Source organism: Eptesicus fuscus, chromosome 14, assembly GCF_027574615.1.
Source record: "Eptesicus fuscus isolate TK198812 chromosome 14, DD_ASM_mEF_20220401, whole genome shotgun sequence".
Taxonomy (NCBI): domain Eukaryota; kingdom Metazoa; phylum Chordata; class Mammalia; order Chiroptera; family Vespertilionidae; genus Eptesicus; species Eptesicus fuscus.
The window spans coordinates 50,772,403-50,795,651 of record NC_072486.1 but is presented as its reverse complement, the minus strand read 5'-3'; the positions used below and the strand labels follow the sequence as shown (position 1 = coordinate 50,795,651).

The window sequence follows — 23,249 nt, the reverse complement described above, 5'->3', positions numbered from 1 at the left end:
GCCCAATAGCCATGGACTTCTCCAGGCACAGACCTCCCAGGTCCTCCAGCTCCTGCAGTGCGCATGTGTTTCTCTCTTCCGACGGGACTAGAGACCTCACCCTATCCCTGCGAAATCTGACCTTTCCGTGTTGGAGTGAAGAGCTCCTTTGAGTCCAAGCATTCGCGCCACCTGGGACCGGTGTTCTGGGGCTCACAGCTGTTCGGTGGTCGCCACAGCTGGGGATTTTCAGGCCTCTGACAAGATCCACTTTTCCTTTCAAGATGGCGAGATTTCCCCATCCGAGCCCGTAGCTCCGGGAGGGGACCCAGCCGCCGTGGGGGCTGCCCTATCAGGGGAACCCCGTCCAGCAGTCCCCCACCTTCTCCTGGAGTTCAGGTGTCCCTTAGCTTGCTAACAAACACTCACAGTGCAACCCTCAGCTGTTCTTTCTTTCTGCTCTGGGACAAGGCTCGGAACACGTTTGTCTATTCTGCCACCATTTTCTCCGCCCCTCGCTCTCAATATTTTTTAACATAGCAATCAAATAATATACTGAAGACAAAAAATGTGACAAAAAAACATAGCCTTTAAAGCATATTGACAAGTGCTACAACAATTCAACTTTTTAAAAAATAAGTAAAATTAAAGGAGCCACATGTTACTCAAAATTTTGGACAGATGACCCAAGTATCACTTAAAAATCTTCTGAAGGAAATTTACTCCTGAAGATCCCATCTGCAGTGCAGGGAAGGAAAGGGTTTTTGTCAGAGACATACATTATGAAATAGGCTGGCTATAAAGAACAATGCCTCTGATTAAGCTCAGTTGTAAACTGACTTCTGCAGCTGCTTAAAATAATCTCACACTGAAAATTTATTTGACTTAATGCGTGATCTGACCAACATAGAATTTTGCATACATATTTCCCTCCTCCAATAACCTGAAATGATTCAGAGCTATGCATGGATAACTTTGAGATCTCTGATTTATAAGATTTGATAACCAACAGACTAAAATATGTCACTTAACTAATCCAATCAATAATCCAAGATAAATAGATCCTCATGGTTTGTTGTGTAGTGTTATTTAACACCAAGACTCCTAGTATAAATTTTCTTTTAAATGGGCTAATCATTTTTACCTTCCATCATGTTGATTTAAAGACCCAATAAAGTTGACTTGCTTACAGACTTTAGTAATTTGACTGCATACTTTTTAAAAGAAACTGGCTGAAGCAAGTGACTAAATATTGCTTACGGGTAGGCTTATAAAAGTCAAGCTAAGCAAACACTTTTGGTTTTCCTTTAGCAAAGAGTGTACTTGTTTCCTTCCTGTACAGGGTGGGCAAAAGTAGGTTTACAGTTATAGATATGATTATTACATTACCTTTATTAACTCAAAAGAATATCACAATGGCACAGTAAACCTACCTTTTCCCAGCCCTGTATATGCTAAAGCATACTGAAAGTTCATTTTTTGACTACACCACTAAATGCTTGAATATTAGTTAAAATAAATCTAATCACTGAGAAAATTATAGTCATGGGTAGATATCAGTCATCACATATATTGGAGGTCATCAAGATCACAGTGTATGCTCAGATACGTAACACCAACTTATTTCATAAGTTTTATATTTATTTTCTTATTCCATAAAACCTAATAATATTAAGCAAGCTTTTGGAAAATTTTCATGAAGAAACAGCAAATACAGGCCTTATATATGAGCCTCAACTACTATTTATATAAACTCTAGGACTCAAGTGACAACTTTGAATTTTTTTTGTCCTAACTAAAAGAACTAACATTTCTCTCCAAGAAGCACTTGAAAAAAAAAATATTCCAATTGAAAGGGCAATTCTATAGAATCATTTATCAACTGCACTGAATAAACAAACAAAACTGTTATGTACCATATAATGGACACTACTCAGCACTGAAAAGGAAGAAACTCCTAGTAAAATAACATGAATGAATATCCAGAGCATCTGGTAAGTGAAAAAAGTCAGACATGGAAGACAACAAACTGTATGACTCCATTTAGATGACACGGTAGAAGGTTGCAGGAGCCAGGGTATAGGAGTTGGGGACTAACTACAAAGGGACAGGAAGGAACTTTCTGGGATGATTGGATATGTTTTAACCTTGAATGTGCTGGTGGATACAAGTGTATAGCAATTGAATTTCAGGCTTAAAATGGATGCATTATATTGTATGACATTATACCTGAGCAGCTGCTGATTAAAAACCAAAAAGAATCAGAGGAGCCAAACACTACATTCCTCCATTCATACAACATGAAAAGTGCTCACAGACCTTCTCAGAAGTTGCACAGTTACTGCAAGCAGAATATTAACTATGAATAGAATATTTACAGCTATACTTGAAACTGCATCCTATGTGCATATTCAAGTATTCTATCATTCATCATGGTATGGCTTCCAAAGGCTACCCTCCCTCCTCCCAGCTTCTCCAAATTTTTTATTTTATTTTTATTTTTTATTTTTTTAAATATATTTTATTGATTTTTTACAGAGAGGAAGGGAGAGGGACAGAGAGCTAGAAACATCGATGAGAATCATCGACCAGCTGCCTCCTGCACACCCCCTACCAGAGATGTGCCCACAGCCAATGTACATGCCCTTGACCGGAATCGAACCTGGGACCCTTCAGTCCGCAGACCGATGCTCTATCCATTGAGCCAAACCGGTTTCGGCTCCAAATTTTTTATAACCAGCCCAAATAATAGGTTTCCTCATTAAGACTTCTCTGAATAATCCATTGGGTAGTGATCTCTACTCGAAATGTCAGATATGAAGAAACCACAGCCCAAGGATGTGAAATTACTAAAGTCACCAAATCAGATTTTGTATCCTGACCTAACTAGTGAGTCCATGCATGCCTCTCACTGCCTGATTCTACCTGGAAGCTACTGGACAGAGAACAAAACTGTTATTCATATACACACTGACACACAGGTCACTGATTTCTTCAAGGGGGTATCAGATCCTTGCCACCAGATGCCCACTTTAATATTGATAAAGTCTTTGGAAACTAATTTTTAACAGCTAGCCTCTCACATTATTCAGTTATTTAAATTATATTTTGAAACTGGTTTAGGGAGACATAGTTTTACAGATAGAGTTTCAACAGGCATCTTCTCTTCTCACTTGATCACGCTGAAAAGTGGTATTGATCTATTGATGAGAAAGCTGCAAGAATATATAAAGCTAGAAAGTGTGAAATCTTAACTATGAAAAAATTAATGCAAAGGAATAAGAAATCAAGAATGAATCTTGCATTCTGTTTAAGCACCACAGGTCCTCCTTATCCCACCACTGTTAATGTGTGTTTAACTGACTGGTCATTTGTATGAATTTAGGGAAGTTTTGCAGGGTGCTAACTAAGACAGTAATTATCTATAATAATAAAAGTATAATATGCTAATTAGACCAGACGTCCCTCCAGACGTCCTTCCAGACTACCTTCCGGATGAAGCTGTGGCAGCGGAAGCCAAGGCAGCTGCCGCCACGGCGGGGCTGAGCCCCATGCACGAATTTCATGCATCTAGTATAAAATAATCTTCTGTAGGACCTCACATTTAAAATGCTACATCCATCAATACTCTGAGAAAACTGACCTAAAACAGCACTCACCTCCCCATTTAAAATTCCTACATACTAATGATACCAAATTGATAGCTATATCTTAGAGTCTCTAAGTCCCACAGAATCACAATTTTTAAAGAAACATCTAACATTTAGTACTGATATTCATGTTGCTCTCAAAATACCAATGAATTCAAAGGCAAGGGTCTTAGTTTCACAAGAGGCTCACTAGGTAGAAATTAGAATGCAGTGACATTCTAGAAACAAAGTGGAACTTTTCCTATACATGATTTCAGACAAAACATGTGCAATCTTTTTAGAAATAAGATGCTATAGTTTATACATACTAACAAGATATATAATTATCCAAATTTTCTTCTCTACATCAAGGTAATTGCCAATAGTTTATATCATAGCTTAGAAATCCACCACTGGAAGAAAAAAAAAAACTTAGTCTTTGTGACATTTCTGCTAAAACATCACTGAAAACTCATTAATTCAATAAATTCTTGGATGCTCATTAGAGTTCTAGATATTATGAGGCATGTAAGGAAGATTAATTATGATCCCTGCCTTGGAGGAGCTTACCACATAGAGATCAGATACATCTACACATAGGTAAATCACAAGATAAAATGAGAAAAGTAAATAAATATAAAGTGTTATGCGAAGTTAAGGGACCATAGATCACTAGAAATTTACAAGCTAGTAAAGGATATAAGTCTTCACAGCTCTAAATCAAGGTAGCATGTGAACCTAACATTGAAATTTGCAAATATTATCCTATATGATAATCCTATATAATAAAGAGGTAATATGCAAATTGAACATCACATCCTCACAAGATGGCTGCCTACAACCAGGCCAGCAGGGGGGTTAGTGAGGGACGACCAAACAACTGAACAAGCAGGCTGCATGGGGCGACCAAGCCATCAGGGGAGGTTAGTGAGGGAACTCCAAATGACTCAACAAGCAGGCTGCGTGGGGCAACCAGGCCAGCAGGGGGGGCAGTTGGGGGTGACCAGGCCAGCAGAGGAGTGCAGTTGGGAGCAACCAGGCCAGCAGGCGGGGTGGTTGGGGGCGATTAGGCTGGCAGGGGGGCAGTGAGGAGTGACTAGGCCAGCAGGGGGCCAGTTGGGGGCAATCAGGCTGGCAGGGGGGGGCAGTTAGGGGCAATCAGGCTGGCACGTACAGGCAGTGAGGGGAGATCAGGCCGGCAGGGGGGGAGGGCAGTTAGGGGTGACCAGCAGGCAGGCAGGTGAGCAATTAGGAGCCAGTGGTCCAGGATTGTGAGAGGAATGTCCGACTGCCGGTTTAGGCTCGATCCCCGGGATTGGGCCTAAACCGACAGTTGGACATCCCCCAAGGGGTCCCAGATTGGAGAGGGTGCAGACTGGGATGAGTGGGACCCGCCCCCCTCCATGCACAAATTTCATGCACCGGGCCTCTAGCTATATTATAAAAGACATCACCTACTGGGATGGCCAGGGAGGGGGCCTCAGGGAGCAGACAGAACTTTAGCCGAGCATGTCTTCAATGAGAGGGTCCTACAAGAAATGCCAGCATGTGCTACTTAAACCTTCTGGGGGTCAGTGAAACACAGGATCTATAAGCACTGACTGAATGGATGGCAGACTGCAGGAATGGATCATGGGCAGTACCGATGTGTATAACTGAAGATCAGCATGGGAAGGGCCTGGCACAGGCAGTGAGAAGAAGGGTCCAGGAGACGGCAGGGAGGAAACTGAGCATGGCTGAAAATGAGTGAAAAGCCAAAACCTGAATCTCAAGGTAATGAGTTTAGATTTTTTTGCAGTGCTTCCCTTTGTCACAGAGCCTATCACCCTGAACTAGAATTTTCTCCTTATGTGCTTTCTAATCTGTCATACTGAATACTAATTTCCTTTTACTTCTTATTACACTCCAAGTTTCTTGAGGGCAGGAACTGTATTTTATCCAGTAACTATCAAAATGTCTAACTATAGAAGGTATTCAATAAATGCTTTAATGAACAAATGAATGAATGAATCACAAGTTAAATGCTAGATTTTTATTACTGCCACTGAATTATTCTAAAGTGATCCTGTCTCATTCCAAAGCTCTCTCTCTTTTTTAATTTTTTTAAAAAAACTTTGTTCAGTTTACCTTAACTATCTAATAGAATAGGGTTTATAAATGTTTACCTAGCTTTAAATGTATTATTTTTTAAAATAATATTCAACAAAAATGATTTCTCCCATAGCCAAACTACTTTTGTTGTGTCCTGGATTTTGTGATTCAAATTTGCTTCTATTCAACTCTTACTCCCTTCTTCTTGACTCCATCACTTCCTCTACCTCTTACCATCACTAGTGTGACCATAATTCTCCTATAAAAACTACAGTCTTTCTTAATGCTTTTTCAGGTTCAGTGACCTATAAATTCTATATCCCCTCAAAAGGTCCATATGTTAAAAACCCAATATATTATTATTGTATTTTATAAAGTCTAAAAATAGGCAAAATTAATCTCACATTAATTATGTCAGGGGAGGCATCAATGGCAAGGAGCAAGAGGGAGGCCTGCAATGCTGGTAATGTTCTACTGACTGATCTCAGGACTGGTGACATTCATGTGTTCCCCTTCATGAAAACTCACTGAACTGTAACATCAAAATGCACACTTCTTTATACGCTTGTTTGTTCTTCACATTCCTTGTGAAGAACAAAGGAAAAGGTTGGTTATACTGCCACAGGCGGCTATATTCAGGCGCTGGTGAGCAAGTCACTAGAGCAGATGATGTTCTTCTCTTAGTGTCTGTTACAGGAGCAGAACCAGAAAAAACGGGCAGAAGAGGAGAGCAATGGAGGCTGAAGAGGGGAAGGGGAAGGGGACGGGGACTTCGCCCTGCTAGAATCATTATTATGTACCAGGTACACAAAAATAACAATCTTTCAATAGTCTTTGGTGTGGACAGCTTGCACTTTTCTGAGCTAATATAGTATCAATAAAATCATCACTAGAAAAATTAAATAAACCTCCAATGCCTGTTGATGATGAAGATGATGAACAAAAACAAAAATCTGATCCCTAAAATTTTCCTAGGAAATCTTACCCTGCTTCTCTGGTATTTTCCCCCCATCTCTGTAGCCTGCGATTATCCTGATAATGGGGCCATGCTTTACCACCCTGGTTCTCACCGATATGGATTTTACCTACTTGGGAGAAGACAGGAGGAGGATGTTCTGAGGCCACCACAGGACTTTTTAATCACCAGAATATAAAATGAGGCTTCCCTCACTATCAGTTTAGAGCCATAGAATTGGGGGCATTGGCCAATATATCTATACCCCACCTCACTACCCCACATTTCTAAAAACAGATATCTCAGGTTAGGAAAACAGTCAATTAAGAGTAGGAGAATCTTACCTTATAATAGACAAATATACAAATTGACCGCACCTTCGCTACGCCCAAGCCACGCCCACCAACCAAGCCACGCCCATCAACCACGCCCACCAGGAAACCGATGCAGGGACGCTGGGTGCGGCCGAGCCCAAGGCCGGGAAAGCGGGGTGCCTGCGCCGATCGCAGGAGACCACTGGGGGTCGGCTCCTGCGATCGGGTAGCAGGGACGCTGGGTGCGGCCGAGCCCAAGGCCACCGCCCATGGCCAAGCCCGGACCCTGAAAGAAGGCAGAAGGTGGTGGCCACAGCCAAGGCCTGGGTCCTCGGTGCCATCAGAAAACTGGTGCAGGCAGCCAGGTGAATGAAGGTCTATTGCACGAATCTTCGTGCAAACGGGCTACTAGTACAGTATAAAGACTGAGTCTTCCTAAAATTTCTTCCTCTTTAATCCCATGTCCACAGCCAAAACTAAGATCTACCTGTCATTGGTGCTGTCCATTCTATTTTCCTGACTGGTCCCTCACCCTGCCTGTTTGATGTACAGACAGAACAAACACCCAAATCATAACCTATCAGCTCTCAGAGCAGAGGTAATCTACTTATCTAAAATATGAGGGTTATTAATCAAAGTCACTCAAAACCTTATGGGAAGAGAGAACAGAGTAACTCTAATCAAATATCCACTTATTAATATTTATTGAGCATCTAATATTCCCAGATAACTTTCCAGGCCTGAGGGATTTTACATTCATTGAGCTTACATTCACTTTAGCAAGAAAAATTAATCATATTTCTGTTCTTCCTCAGGGTAGAACTAATAGACTCAGTGCAACTCTTTGTTACTTAGTAAGAAATAACACATAATTTTTATTTTCTTCTTTTTGTTTCTCCCAACTCACGAACATAGATTTAAATCATCATGTATTATTCTCACAATAAGAACAAAACATTTAGGACTTCCTAATGTAAAAAAAAAAAAGCACTTGGTAAATAGAGAGAGGCCATTTCAGAGTTGAAACTCAGATGGCATTTATGAAAGTGGTACAAAGGGCTGGATGCTTCAGTGGAGAATCAAACTTAGGGCTGCACTGATCTTTGCCTCAGCTCTATCTCCACAGACCCTGCTCCTCTGTGACTATCTATACCAGCTCTCCTTCCATTCTAAATGCATAAACATCTCACTCTGTCTACAACTGGAGATGATTTTTGAAACATTCTTGTTTTATTGCATAGTGATAAGTATTACATTGTAGATATGGACACTAAATAAATAAACCAATAAGAATCAGCGAAGCCATGGTTTACAAACCATGCTTGGCTTTTAAAACTCATGAATACTGTCTTCTTTTTTCATTATGAAGCCTTTCTATTAAAAATACAATTAATAGGAATCATGTTTAGTCACCTGTATCCAATTAGTTTCACAAGTTAGTGATTGGATTTAATAAGATGTAATGCAAAGATTTAACTCCCACATCATACAGTTAGCTTCATTCACTCAACTCCCTGTTAGAGATTCAGCCCTTACTCAGGCCAGCCAAGTCCCCAAATACCAGAGTAGGAATCATGGCAAATATATTATTACAACTAGGAAATCAGCTAAAAGTATATTTTCTTATTGAACATCTTCACATATGGACAAATGGTTGTTAGATAAATCTTGGAGGGCTTCATAAGATTACTTATAAATGTGTTAAGAAATATTGGAAATGATTATTTTGAAATTTGGCACAAATAATGGTACTCACTCCCCAAATCTGGTCATCTGTTTTGCTTTTAAGTGTGAATTATAGTGTTGTGTCCAACCCAGTCCAATTAAAGTAATACATTTTTCACAAGCATTCTAGATGGTTCTTATGATTATGGAAGAGTTGGGAAGCACTAGATAGCATCCTTCCACAACTCTTGTTTATATGATTATGTTCATGAGCTACACCTACAATATTAGAGAAACAGTATTCAGTACTAGATTGCCGCCAGCAAGGAGGCTACAGGCAGAAACAAACATGACCCAATCCATCATCTTGGACTCACATGCATTACGCTTTTCCCTGAATGAACTGGCCTAGGCACTTTTTGTAACACACACTTGAGTTTGTTTTTGTGTTTTTGTGTGTGTGTGTGTGTGTTTTGCACACTGTCTATGTCAGGTCTTACTGAACACACTCACAGGAATCTAGAAGTTAAAATAAAGAAGCACAAAATGTTGTGAGTTACAATCATTTTCTAGGCTATTATTGCTATATTCTTTGATTAAGCTCCAATCTCAAAGGAAACAGGCCTTCCTTCAATTTCAGAAACCTGAAGCTAAAAAACTTGATGCTATAAAGATGTATTTTACAACATTTCAAAATACATATATTTAATTCACACCTAGAGTATGTTGCATCATAATATTTTCATTTTATTTTTTGCAGCAAGGGGGTGATTTTTCAACCTATAAACATTTCACTACATTTAATAACATATATGACAGAAGTGAAACTAAATTTCATAGCTAGTCTACTTATATCTTGACTATAAATTCTTATGTCTGCAAAGAGGTTGAACTATAAACATGTTGATTATGAGCTAGATTTAAATTTTGCTTTCATCAATGTATTCTTAAAAAAAAAAAAATAACTCACCATGCAAAGATCAGGAAAGCCAGACAACACACATAAGAAATCATTATAAAATTATTCATCTCCTAAAATATGTGTGGGCATAACTCAGAAGTGACTATGAGTATACTATACTGAGCTTTACTCAACACTAATATAAAAATCTTCTACAACAGAACATGTATTTTGTTTACAGATCACTTTTTATTCATTTAAACTGAATAACAACTCCAATTACTAGTAGGAGTTTTATTTAGTCAATGTTCAAAGGCCTCGAAAATACCAATATTTGATAATGCTACTCACTGAGGCTTTAGAAATAGAATGGGTGGGAGTTTTGTTGTTGTTGTTTGTTCATTTTTTTAATAAGAATATGATCGGCCTAGCTCTACTAAGAGCTACCATTCAAAACAAAGACATGACACAACAGGGTTAAGCAGCTCTCTCTCTCACTGAGATGGTTTCCTGTTAATTTTGACAGAAGAGTAACAGTCACCACTGACTAAGAAGAGAGTAAACAAACTGAAGATCAGAATTAATGGTATCATAGACATTGGCTTTAAAGAAGGCTTACCGTTCCCTCTCTCCGTCAGTGATATCATATAAGCGGTTGGCACCTCCATCAGCACAGGCTCTTAAAAGAGCTTTAAATAGAAAGGGGGAAAAAAGAGCATATCAACATAGGAAGCTTAGAGCGATAGCTTCCAAAGGTTTAATACTGAAAAGCAGGCACTCATACACATACAGTCACACTTCCCTTCTCAGATAATTTCACACTCAGCTAGTGATGCTGCTGTTACCAAAACATTTGCACATGGCACATCCAGAAAGGCAGAATCCCCTGCAGACAGTATATTTCCTTTCTGCCTCTTTTTCGATTTCCTCTTATTGCTGATGTGATGTCCTCAATATCCCTTAAAGCTTGTTTTTCCTGCTGTATGGCAGAAGACAGACCTCATACTCACTAACAGGTAACAGTTATAACTCTGTTCCCTTTTTAAATTAATGTTTACAGATACATTCCCTTTATAGCAGGTATTATGGGTTTCCAAATTTCATGTGATATAGAAAGTTTCTTTTAAAAATAAATCATAAGCATAACATAAGTTTATTTGAAAATATTGTCACCAATAATCTAGACAATGTGTGAAAACTGTGAAAATTGTGAAGGTGATGCAAAATGGACTGAAACTCGGGAAGAACTAAAATATTCAAGTAAGACTGGCTGTCTCTCCAACTGGGGCTTTCATCTGTTGCCTTCCTAAGCCTGCTCCTGGCTGTCACTCTAGCATTTGATGTTGCTGAATTGGTATTAGATATTGGGATTAGTTATTAGATATTAGATATATTGCTCTAAGTTTCCTACGGATATTCTTTGAGATTTTCTCAGTTCATAGACACCTAGATTTATTGTTAGTTCTCTAATTTCTAATTTTCCTAGAAATGTTTGGTCTCTTGGCCTTAATTTCATCTTTCATTTTTTTAATACCTTTACCTAATGGTTTAGGATCAAGCTTTATATTTTATCCTGGGTGATGAGAGTGAATGCAGAGATGTCTGAGGTTCTAATTCCTCACCCTGAACAGACCGACCACAGCCTTGCCTCCTATTCCCAATAACTGTTAAACACAAGTCTCTAAGTCCCACAGCTCAGTAAAGACCCTGGGCATCAGCAGCTTCAGAAGAAACAAGTATTCTGAGTTATTTCTTCATTCTGTGGCACTTACGAAATCCTCTTACCTTTTGGCAAATTGAGCTATACATTTAAAAGAACCTTCATAATATTCCAGGTGTTTTATAACAGGTAGGCTAGTGTAAAGGATAGCTAATGGAGTACATTGGCAGAAATAAAAGTCCTAATGTATTTTCCACTAACCCATTTATAAACTATTTTCTTTGATCTGTATCAGAAACAAAACAGAGACCAAGTGGCCAAGATATATTCCTTTTTTGCTTCAGCTTTCTCATTTGTAAGTGGGGATGATATAGATTATTAAGCAATTAGTGATCTAATGAATATATACAATGCTCATCACAATACTGGAACACAGTAAGCATTCACTAAATAAGAGTCCTGACATATGGTTGTCAGAGGGGAGGGGGTTGAGAGGCTGAGTGAAGAAGGTAAAGGGATTAAGAAGTAGTTACAAAACAGTCACAGGGATGTAAAGTACAGCATAGGGAATACTAGTATAGTCATTAATATATATATATATAAAAACCAAGCGACTGGAATGCCTGAATGACCAGAATGACTGGTTGCTTTGATGCACACTGCAGCCACGGATCACCCCCACCACCCCAATTGGGGTCGGGGCCGGCCTGATCTCCCACACCCCCCTCCCCCACCCAGCCAGCCCGGCCCCAATTGGGCCCTGATTAGGGCAAGCCGGCTGGACCCCACCCACGCACAAATTCGTGCACCGGGCCTCTAGTATTATAATAACTATGTATGGTTCCAGTTGGGTACTGAAAATATTGGGGGAACACTTTGTAAAGTATATGATTTTCTAACCATTATGCTGTACACCTGAAACTAATATAAAATAAGGCTGAATGTTAACTATAATTAAAAATAATCAAACAAAAAAGTTACAATACTCTTTGATGCTGTTCTAAATGCATGTAGATGAAATTTAGATGATCATTTTATAAATGGGGGAGGGTAAAAGGATATAAAGGGAGGTAAAAAGAAAATAAAAAGAAAATAAATGAGTCCTCTTTCTCCATTTTTATTAGAATTAAAATACAGTTTAAAGTCTCATGTTGATAGAAAAGTAAAGCCTGAGTTACTTCAAAGGTGAAAAACAAAAATACGAATTTTACAAAGACATCTGAGACAGATATCTCATATTTCCAATTACCAATAATGCGCAGTTCCTTATAAGGAAAGGCACCCAAATGCAAATTAAGCCACAAAAATTACTTGCAAAAGATTACAGAACATTCTGCACATTTAAAAATATCAAAACCTAAAAGTTCAAAGTCATCAAAATCTAAAGTGGAGTGATCATCTCACATAAAATATCTGGCTTAGAGTAACTGAATATGGAGATTGGAAAGACTGATAAATAGAAACAGATGGTGAACTATTAATAATTACCCTCCAACTGTACAAAACAATTCTCTGTAAACAAATTAACAAGCACATGGGATCCTTTTATGTAAAACGGATTCAATGAAGTAATATGAAAATCTAAGGAATAGTTTTTAGCAGCTAAGATGATCAAACAGAATAATTTTCACAGTATATTATTTTGCCAAGATCAGTTGACGTCAACATTATACCAATTATGTACCAGGCCCTATCTACGATAGAAAGATGAATAACAAACAGATCTAGTACACCAGGCTCACATTATAGTAGAAAAAAGAGAAACAAGCAAATATACGTGCAATGCCCTGTAGATTCTAAGGAGTGCTATAATAAAAGCAACAAAATGCAGTGGGAGAATACGGAGAGAAGAATTTCAGTGCATAAATCTGTAAAACTGCTTATTAGTAAATCTGGTTCAGCTAAGATCAGTGTTATTTTTACAATCCAGAACCTTTTTCCAATGCCTGTTATTTATCATACCTAGATTTAAATTGATATTGCAGAATAGTTTATGAAAAGAGAGATAACTAGATCACAGAAAGTAAAATTGTCCACCTTTATTCCTGTTTTAAATGCAAAGGGAGCCAAAATAACCTTGATGAAACCTATACACTATTCTCTCTTGACCTACATGTTGGGGTGCAACCCATCTAAAAAGAACAAGTTCCACACTGCCCCTAAAACTATTTTGTTTTCAATAAAGCTTGATAAAAATGATGTGTTCTACCACATTTAAAATTTTATTAACAAAAATGCTTTAATTATTTCAAAATATATTCCACATCATAAATAAAACTGCATTGAAAATGTAAAATCCTTCAAGCATGTTCTAAATAATGTTGGCATAAATTCATTGATAGCAATTTGAAAAATGAACAAAATATCACTGTTAATGAAAGTGACCAACTAAAAGAACCAGAAGTAGATGGCATTCCTTAATAAGATATTTTTGATAAATCATAATGAATCAGCCTCAAAAGTATGTTCACTCCATCATTTAAACTGTTCCAAGCTTGAATGAATAGAAATTACTGCATGAGTTATTTTTTAATATAAAAAGTTCATTGGCTTATTCAGCAAAATTGTTTCAGATTTGTCAAATACTATAACTTCAATGGCCGAGCAATTCTTTACTATGCATCAAGCTGATAAACAGCTGAAGACTAAAATGCATTCAAATATCTATAAACCTTTATATATTGGTACCACCAGTGAATATATTAAACAGATCTTAAGCTCTCAATTTTTTTACCCTGGCATAATGTAATTTAAAGTTACTGAAAATGAAGATTTTCACTTTAAATAGATACTAATTGGTTATTTCATTAATTTCCACTGAAGAAAGTTGGACAAATATAATTTGACTTCCTGAAAAATAGAGTATTAAATTAGTTCCAAAAATTTAGAAGAATAAGTAAAATTAAAGAAACATTTTTCAGTTTCAGTTAACTAAAAGAACACCAGATACAGAAGATTTCAATTCTAGTCTAAATCAAGTACCTGTTAGTACTAAGACTTTGAGCTAATTCCAAGAATGCTGATTTTAATGCAAATAATTATATATATTTTACCAAATTCACAAAATTTTTCAGAGACTAGAGAGACAACATAGATAAAACTAGAAGGAAAGAGCATGGGCAAACAGGTTCTATAACAATCTTGTTGATAAGGCTACAAATTTGAGGGACAGTTGGGCAGATATATAAAAATTTAACTGTGCATGCCCTCTAAAATCCAGAAATTCTATGAAAAACTAGTAACAAACTTAAATGGCCACCAATTGAATGCTGGTAAAATATACCCTGGCCCTATTATGGAACAATCCTATCTAATAATAGAGTAACATGTAAATTACCATCACTCTGCTACGCCCACGATTGGGCGTGGGGAGGCTGGGGGGCAGGACTCGGGGTGGCCTATCCGGCCATTGAGAGGCACGGATCCGCTGCCACCGACGACGGGGGCTACCCTGCTGTTGAGAGGCGGAGGGGGCGGGACTCCCTCTGTGCCTCTCAACAGCCAGATCCGCGGCCGCTGAGGGGGCCTGCCGTGGACACCCAGCTGCGCCTCTCATGGGCAGGGTAGCCAGGTGTCCGTGGCAGCCCCCCTCAGCGGCCGTTGAGAGGCGCAGGGGGCGGGAGTCCTGCCCCCTGCACCTCTCAACAGCAGGGTAGCCCCCCTCAGCGGCCGCGGACCATCAAAAGCATGGGAGTTGGGAGCCTGTCTGCTCCGGCACCAGTGGACAGGCACCCAGCTCCACCACGAAAAGCGAAAGCGTGTAGGGGATCCTACACGTGCATGATTCAATCATGCACTGGGCCTCTAGTAAAAAAATAAAACTCCTATATTGTGCTATCTCTTACAAGATACATTGTTATTAGCAATTTTAAATAAATCTTGGTCAAGTCTTCCTTGCAGTAGAGCAACTCAAATGGAGAGGAATATACCAGATTCAAGAAAACTAAGAATCAGGCCAAAGTTACTTCGTTAAGTAAATATATTAATCAATGATAAAAGAGGGGGAAAAAAAACAAACACAGGATTTACTATTATCTGTATATAAAATGATAAAGGTATTTACTTTTACATTTATACAATTTTAAGCACAAGAAATTGATTACAGTGGTACTTCTGCAGAAGAGGACTGGGTTAGAAGAAAGATTTAATTTCTGCATAATTTTCTTCAAGGGAACCTCGCCCTTGCACTCTCTGCCCAGAGTGACTGATTCAGAGGCAGAGATGTGCCAAAGATAATGAGGCCTAAAAACTTTCTAGGTTCCCTTCTCTATTGTCCAGCAACCTAACAGTGGAAGCCTGGTCCTGTGATCCATCATCTTGACCCAGAGAATGAGGGCCAAACAGTGGAGAGAAAGCGAGGAGATAAGAGCACTGGTTGAGTCTCACAGCCATGGGCACCAGCCTGGCACTAGCCTTATTCATTTGTACTAAAGACACAGTATTCCTCACATCTGTGCCAGATCAAGCCCTTAAGAAGAAGGGCTTGTATTTTTGTAGATAGTTTGCCTATTATTTTAGACACTATCATCAGAAAAGCCTTGATTATGTTCCAAATCAGTTAGTTTCTGGACAGGTGAACAAACAGATGAACCTGCTTCCCCATCAAGGCTTCATCTCATGTAGGAAAACTTTCATTGAAAGCACTGCATGGGAATATACACTCTCTGACAGAGAGAGCACAACAATTTCCTTTGCTCACAGGAGCACCAAAACGCATAATTAACTGATACTTAGCTAACTTAGAACTTCAGATGAAAGGTTTTACTTATACTATATTTGTGTGCAATTATTAGGAAAACCCACATTATTTGCAATATGCACAAATAGTGAGGGGAATTCTCTCAAATTTTAGTCAAGTCAGGAGCACAGAATTATCCTTATTTCAAATGAAAATAATGCGTGGTACTTATATTGAGTACGTATGCTGTGTAAATTCTATTTTCCTTTCTCTCTGCAACCTTTTCTCTCCTCCTCTTCTAGATATGCGCCATGGAGCTAAAGCATGTATGACATTTACTCATTCTTGATGCTATTTGTCAAGTCTACAATCAGGTTCCTCTTTGACACTAAGTGACACCAAATATCTCATTATTGAAAAATCTTAATAGCCAAACATCAAATTGTCTATCATAAATTGGCACAGGTAATTTTTTTCTAAAAAAGAGTAAAGCTTGTAAGTGTGTAAAAGCTGCAAATAGCTAAGCTGCACAGAAAAATAGGGTTTTGTATGTGAAGCTAGCATATACATGTTTGTGAGTTGTGAGGAAGGATTACATTTTTACTAAAGATTGACTACACTTTAGGGACCAGGTGGCAAATACACAAACTCAGTTTATGGGAAATAAGAAAACATATAACAGACCGTGTTGTTTTTGCCATAAACAGGGTTGCTCAACCTTGGCACTATTCACAATGTGGGCCTTTGGTGTGCGGGTGGTCCAACACATTGTAGGATGTTTAGCAGCATCCTTGGCCTTATCCATTAGATGCCTAGAACACCCCTGAGTTGTAACAACCAAAAATATACCAAGATAATGCCAAGTGTCCCAAGAGCCAGTGCGCTAACTGGAGGGCTACTCACACGCAACACTCTGTCCAGAGTTACAATACATAGCTGTAAGGCAAACTTGCTCATTGCTATTCTCTAAACTTCTCATTTAAAAGCAGGACTGTCACCCATAAACAACAACTACCTAACTACCAAAAGCAGGTGAATTAACAAATCAATTTATGTCCCAGCTGCCTTCATAGCTAACCCAGACACAAAGCTACCACATTATGCTCGACTTTAGCTTTCTGAGTCAGCACTAAGACTTCACATACAATCAGTGCATGCATTAGATAGCTTTAATATTCTGGTTAATCTTCTAGCATGACCCCACACCCTTTCCTATCATTTGAGACCCTATTACTATTATTGCCACTAGTTACAACAGCCAAAGACAGGTCCTCTGTCTTCCAGGATCTGCTGGGTCGTTTCACATCATCTCGCACATCAGATGAGAAGCAACCATCACTCAGATACCACTTTAGACAGTGAGCATGAAAAGTCACAGCTTCTATTAGCTCAGTTCACTTCATAATGTACAACACTGGTAAAGTGTAGCGACAAAACAATGAGATGTGGTAGATCTCTATGAATGGCCAAAAATGATGACATGCCTAGAACCACCAACATTTGGAATGGAAGAAAAGAGCAATGATGGGGGCTGGTCCACTTGGCAAAAGTAAAAGTTTGTTGTTGTTGCTGTTTTTAAATCACTTTGTTGATGCAAATATGCTACACAATAGAAGAATGTAGAGATTTGCCTCTTCCTGTTCCTTTGGCACTAGAATTCTTTCCCCTCTGCTTTTATTTTATGGAACAGTAGTAACAGATCTCCGAAATTACATGCAGGGCACATTTCAAATGAGGGATTATTGTTGCATATATCAAAAGTGAAAATGTATCAAACCCAAAATTGTTACACAAAAAGTGGTATTTATCTTAATTTGCAGAGCTAGAAAAATACCTAATTTGATCATACCTGTAACTCTTCTAGTACCTCTGACATCTTCATAAAAATATTTTAATACAATTTAAGTGAGTATTTCTAGTAAATACATCTATTCTTTTGGTTAAACAATAATCACCAATTGTTCATATTAATGATAGCTTATCTTCAGCAATTCAGTCTTAATAAAAAATAACTAGAAACTGAAAAATAATCACATATTTTACTGCTAACTATTGTAAGAATCTAACATTATAATCTTAGAATTTGACTATGCTATTTTTCAACTGAGCAAAAACAAGCAAGCTAATTTATGCTGCTTAGAAAAAAAGGGGGTGCTTTCTAAAGGCTTTGAATCAAAAGAATGGGAGAAGAACTAGGGATAATACTTCTAGAAAAAAAGATGGCAAGTAGAGGGCTCTGGTTAAAAGTAAGAATTCAATTGGGCCTCCTTTGGGTTAAGAGCTACAACCATGTGGGACAAAGCACAAGGAAAGAGCAAAACGCTTCAAGTGGGTGAGTAAATGGCTCACTAACCCTCACATTTCCTAATTTTCAAGTTATATCAGGGCATTCTGAGAGACAAATTAATCTGAGTCTTTAAAACATAATTTATTAAGGCATGAAGAAGAGCTCATTTTTTAAAACTAATTAACAGAAGGTCAGCTGCTCTGGAGTTTAGTCAGATAAGGGAATGGCTGCAAGACACAAAGCTCAGTGGAGTTAAAGACAACCACAGATGGAACAGAGTTTAGTGTGAATGGCAGTCACTATGGGTTTTAATTTAAGTGTTCTAACTTTGGTGTATTTCAAGATATACCTGGGAGGTGAAAGTGCCTGGATTGGCTAAGACTAGATGGGGAGATGGGGAGGGAAGGATGGTGAAAAGGAATCAGAGATGACTCCTAGGTTCCTGTATTGAGCAACAAACACACACAGTTAGCATTTACAACTGTTCTGTATTCCCTATTCCCCGTCCTTCCTGTGAGTTCTAATGCTTGGTCACCCATAAGGTCTTGTTATTCTTGGCCTTCTATCATCTTTCAAAATTTTACTGTTCCATTCATATTATAACCATACAGACCCACCTGTGTTCTTACTATGAGAGGTGTGAAGGTTTGCATGGCTTTCTCCCAGTTTTCTTTACAGTCATTTACCTCAAGGTGTCCTGCCTAGGGGAAATATTTCATACCAGTGCTAATTACCAAATGACTGACATTATCAAAGATTTTAATGAAAGTTTAATACATGAAATACAGTTTGTAGGACAGAAGCTACACTGTTAACAAGTGCTGTTCAGAGCAGTTTTATTGTTTGGGTTTGAGTTCAGGTTTCCTTGTTTGTTTTGGTTCATCCCAAACCAAAGGAAACATGAAACAGAAATATTAGGAAGGACCTGAATATGTGAGGTCACTTCTGGTAAAGAAGCCTTGGTGTGAAAGCTCAGGAACAACTGCTGAGACAGATTCTGAAAGAAAAACCTAAAACATTAGTTTTTTCCTGTTTGTTTTCAAAAAAGTGTACGAAGATTATAAGAAATGTTTTTTTCTGGAAATATAACATGAAGAACAAAAGCTATGGAGATTGTTAATAAGCACATGAAAAGATGTTCAACATCATTAGGTTAGTTATTAGAGAAACTCAAGTTAAAAGCACAATGAGATATCACTACATAGTTACAAAAGTGGCTAAAATAAATTATTGTGATTTTGTCTTAGATCAAATGTTGTAGAGGAAGCAAAGGAATCAGACCATCTACAAGTTGCTAGTGAGGCTTTATTACAACATGATGAACCTGAAAGACTTGTGCTTTATTTCCTATCTTACAGACAAGGACTATGAGCTCAAAAATACAAAGTGGTTTTCCCTAATTACATAATGAATTTTCTTGTGGTCTTCAGAGTGAGAACCTGGATTTAGAAAACCATTTTGTTGTTTACATGTTATGGAATTAGAATTATTACAGTAGTGGAGTGAGAATGAGAACCTAGATTCTCTTGGTAATAAAGTCCACATTGTTTTTGCTACACAGAAAGCCTGCCCTGTATTTGAGATGGCTCAGTAAAAAGCAAGCTGAAGTATAAGGGTGAAACAACACAAGCTTAGAATCTGAACCATCAACTCCACCAGTAAGAATCATGCACATGGCTCTTCCAGTGCAATAGAACGATGGTAAGAGCCACAGAGATGCTCGCATTCGCTGATTCGACAGCCCATTCAGAGAGCTAGCATCATGTCTTGTTAAGAGAAAAGGGAGAGCAGGTTGAAGAGGTTTAAGAGAGCTTTTAAATAACAGTCACTTTGACCGACCTTAGGATCCTGGAGAAAACACAGTTTGCCTGCCGTCTCCATCAGGGTCCAATCAGGGGACAACATGCAGAAATTTGAACAGAGGAAGTCATTTGTGAAAGTGATTGGAATATGAGGGAATTACTAACAGGGACTGCAGTAGAAGGCTGAAGGTAAAGAACACAGGAGCAGCAGAGGTAGGAAGTAGACAGCACTGGAAGGGGCTCCATGGTGGGACGAGAGAGACTTCTTATCTCTGATGTGCTCGGGGACCCCATTTGCAGGGAGGTGCTGGCCTTGGATTCACCATGAAGCTCCCTGAAAGGGTGCTGGAGAGAGCTGGTCAAGGAAGGTGTCCCACTTCACAGTAATCTGTTGAGACACCACCTGATGGGGTGCCAGGGGAAGATGACTAAAAGGGAAGGTGACAGGTATGACTGACCCCAGGCACTGCAGAAGAAAACTGTGCTGCAAGCACCAGACACAAGAAAGACAGTGGACCAGGAAGAAAAGCCCCACCACCCATTGGCCTTCCCCTGCCCCCTGCTGACACGACGGCCAGCTCCAGGATCCCAGAGAGGTAATGAAGGCTAGAGGTAAGGAAGCTAATAGGCAACAGAGTGGTACCTTCATAAAACAATATTGTTCTTTGCCACTCTGACAGTGAATGTTTGTTTATTCATTTGGTTCTGGTCACCCTCGAGCCTAATGCACACCTGGCACACACACAGCCTTCCGTAGTGCTTGCTGAACTGAACTGAACTGAACTGAACTGAACTGAACTGAAATACACCACAGCCACAACATCTTTAAAAAACTCAGGCTATTCCAGATTTTAAAAAATACCATTTACTTTAACTCATGAGGATACAGAGGTCCTAGTAGGACACTGAGTTTATTGAGTATTTCCCCGAAGGGAATTAAAATTCTGGATTAGATGCTAGCCTGAAATGCACAGAACAAAGTAAATTCAGTTATAAAGTGTACTTTTGTACTTGCATACATCAAAGGAGCACTTCTCCACCTGTGCATCTTTTTCAGCAAAGGACCGAAATAATTCACGTGGAGTGTACCGATAAAGAAAAATATCTCGTTTTTAATCCTGAATTTTTACTTTCAAAAAATATATAGGCCCGAAGGAGATTCTCTGAATGTATAAAACATAAATTTAGAACCATATCTCAAAGAACAAAGAGTAAGATAACCCCTCTGTGACCTCAACCTAGAATGACCAGTTTTTATCATCAGCACTTGGTGTTACAAAAAAAAATGACATAAGATTATATTTCCTAGACCCTAGATCTCTCTCTAATGACAAACCAAACTATAGCTGGTTTTTTCTTTACACTTTTTAAAATTTTGATATAGTATGCATTTGCATCAATAAGCAATGTATAATACTGTATAATGTGTTATTTTTAATTTTTTAAAATAGTGTTCCAACACTTGCTTTTATCACTCAAACATTATGTTTTTGAAGCAAAATACAAATCTAGCTCATTAGATACATTTAACTTCTGTACAGAGTTAATGAATGTGTCCAAAATGTTTATCTGATTTATTAATAGATGCTTAGGTGACTTCTATGTTCTTACTATTTTTAAAAATTCTGCAATTATTTCCATGCCTCCTGTGCACAGAAGAAAACCTCATCTCAATGGTATATGCTAAGTGGGCGTTCCCTGGGTCACAGAACACGCACATATTACTTTCACTACATAAAACCACTGCAATCCAGATGAATTGCATTGACTTACACAATTGTATCAAACTAAAGCGGACACACTGGCGTGCATTTGTTTTAACATGTACATGGGACTTGATTATAAATTTGGATACAACTACTGTAGAGGAAGCATCTTAGTCTCTCTGTAAATGTGAAAGGTGCTGTCAAATGCTGGCACGTAGGGACATCAGCTGGAAGGTACACCTTGATGGAGACTGACCACCCTCTTTATTTCCACACCTGTCTCCTGCAATAAATACTTGGCAACTTATCTCTTCAAAGCTTGCCCCCACTGCTCTCAACAGGAGATACTGATATTACTAGTATTACTGACCAGCATCAATCTACATAATAACCTTCCCAGTATCTTTTGTTCACTCACTCATTCACTTGTGGGCACAGAATGAATGAGCACCTACACCAGCCAGAAATGCAGCAAACACCAGACATGGTTCCAACTCTCAAGGGGACCACAGTCTAGAACTATACCATACAGTATGGTAGCCACTAGCTACTTGGGTATTGGGCATCTGAAATGCAGCTGGTCTCAACTGAGATGTGCTGTATGTTATATGTTGTATGATGTATGTTGTAAGAAACTGGATTTTTTAAGACTAGGTACAAAAAGAATATTAAATTGTCATTAATAATTTTTACATTGATTATATGTTGAAAATGATAATATTCTAAATAGACTGTGTTAAATAAGACAGTATTACAATTATTCCTGTTTCTTTTTACTTTTTTAATGTGCCAACAAGGAGATTTAAATGTGTATTGTGGCTCACATTGCATTTATTTTCACTAGCATTGGTCAAGAATGTATGAGACATAGTATCTATTACTTACTTCCATACTTTCAGAATCGCCAAATCTAATGTGAAAGGTGCTGTCAAATGATATTATTTATACAACGGCTAAAAAATTAGCCGTTGTATAAATAATATCCATGATATGGGAATGCAGTTCCCAGAACAAAGCCTCTCTCACCCATTACATATATGAACCTGCTATATATCCCAAAGGAAGAGGCTGAAGGCATTTTATAACCTTGGGACTTTTGCTCAAGTCTTGACTCAAATCTACATGAGAACAGTAGAATCTTCATATTTTAGCAATTTTTAAAGTATATAATATTTTTAAAATATGTTTTTAATGATTTCAGAAAGAGGAAGGGAGAGATAGAAACATCAATGATGAGAGAGAACCATCGATCGGCTGCCTCCTGCACACCCCACACTAGGGATTGAGCCCTAGTGTGGGCATGTGCCCTAACCAGGAATCAAACCGTGACCTTCTGGTTCATGGGTCCATGCTCAATTACTGAGCCACACCAGCTGGGACATAAAAATACATAATATTATAGTTAGTTTTTCTCTATTCTAGGGTCTATAGGTGACTTTTAAAAAAATATGAGGCAAAGATATGCAAAATTAGAATGTTAATCAGGTCTGTGAATGATACAGTAAGTTACAGTGAGACAAGACTATGACTCCCTGTATTGTGTTCCAGTCCATTCTCGCACGCCAAGCATCAATGAAAAATA

At 38.4% G+C, this 23,249-nt stretch overlaps 1 protein-coding gene across 2 annotated transcripts in view; it reads right to left on the bottom strand.

The window, feature by feature from the left end:
* TPK1 (thiamin pyrophosphokinase 1) overlaps positions 1-23,249 on the bottom strand; it is a 274,215-nt gene that overhangs the window by 171,658 nt on the left and 79,308 nt on the right. Inside the window, exon 4 of one of the 2 annotated variants that reach the window (XM_008153985.3) lies at positions 10,154-10,223. The exons of the other annotated variant lie outside the window; for it this stretch is intronic. Within the exon in view, the coding sequence (XP_008152207.3) occupies positions 10,154-10,223 (70 nt within the window). The remainder of the gene's footprint in view (positions 1-10,153; positions 10,224-23,249) is intronic. 2 annotated transcript variants of the gene reach the window in all.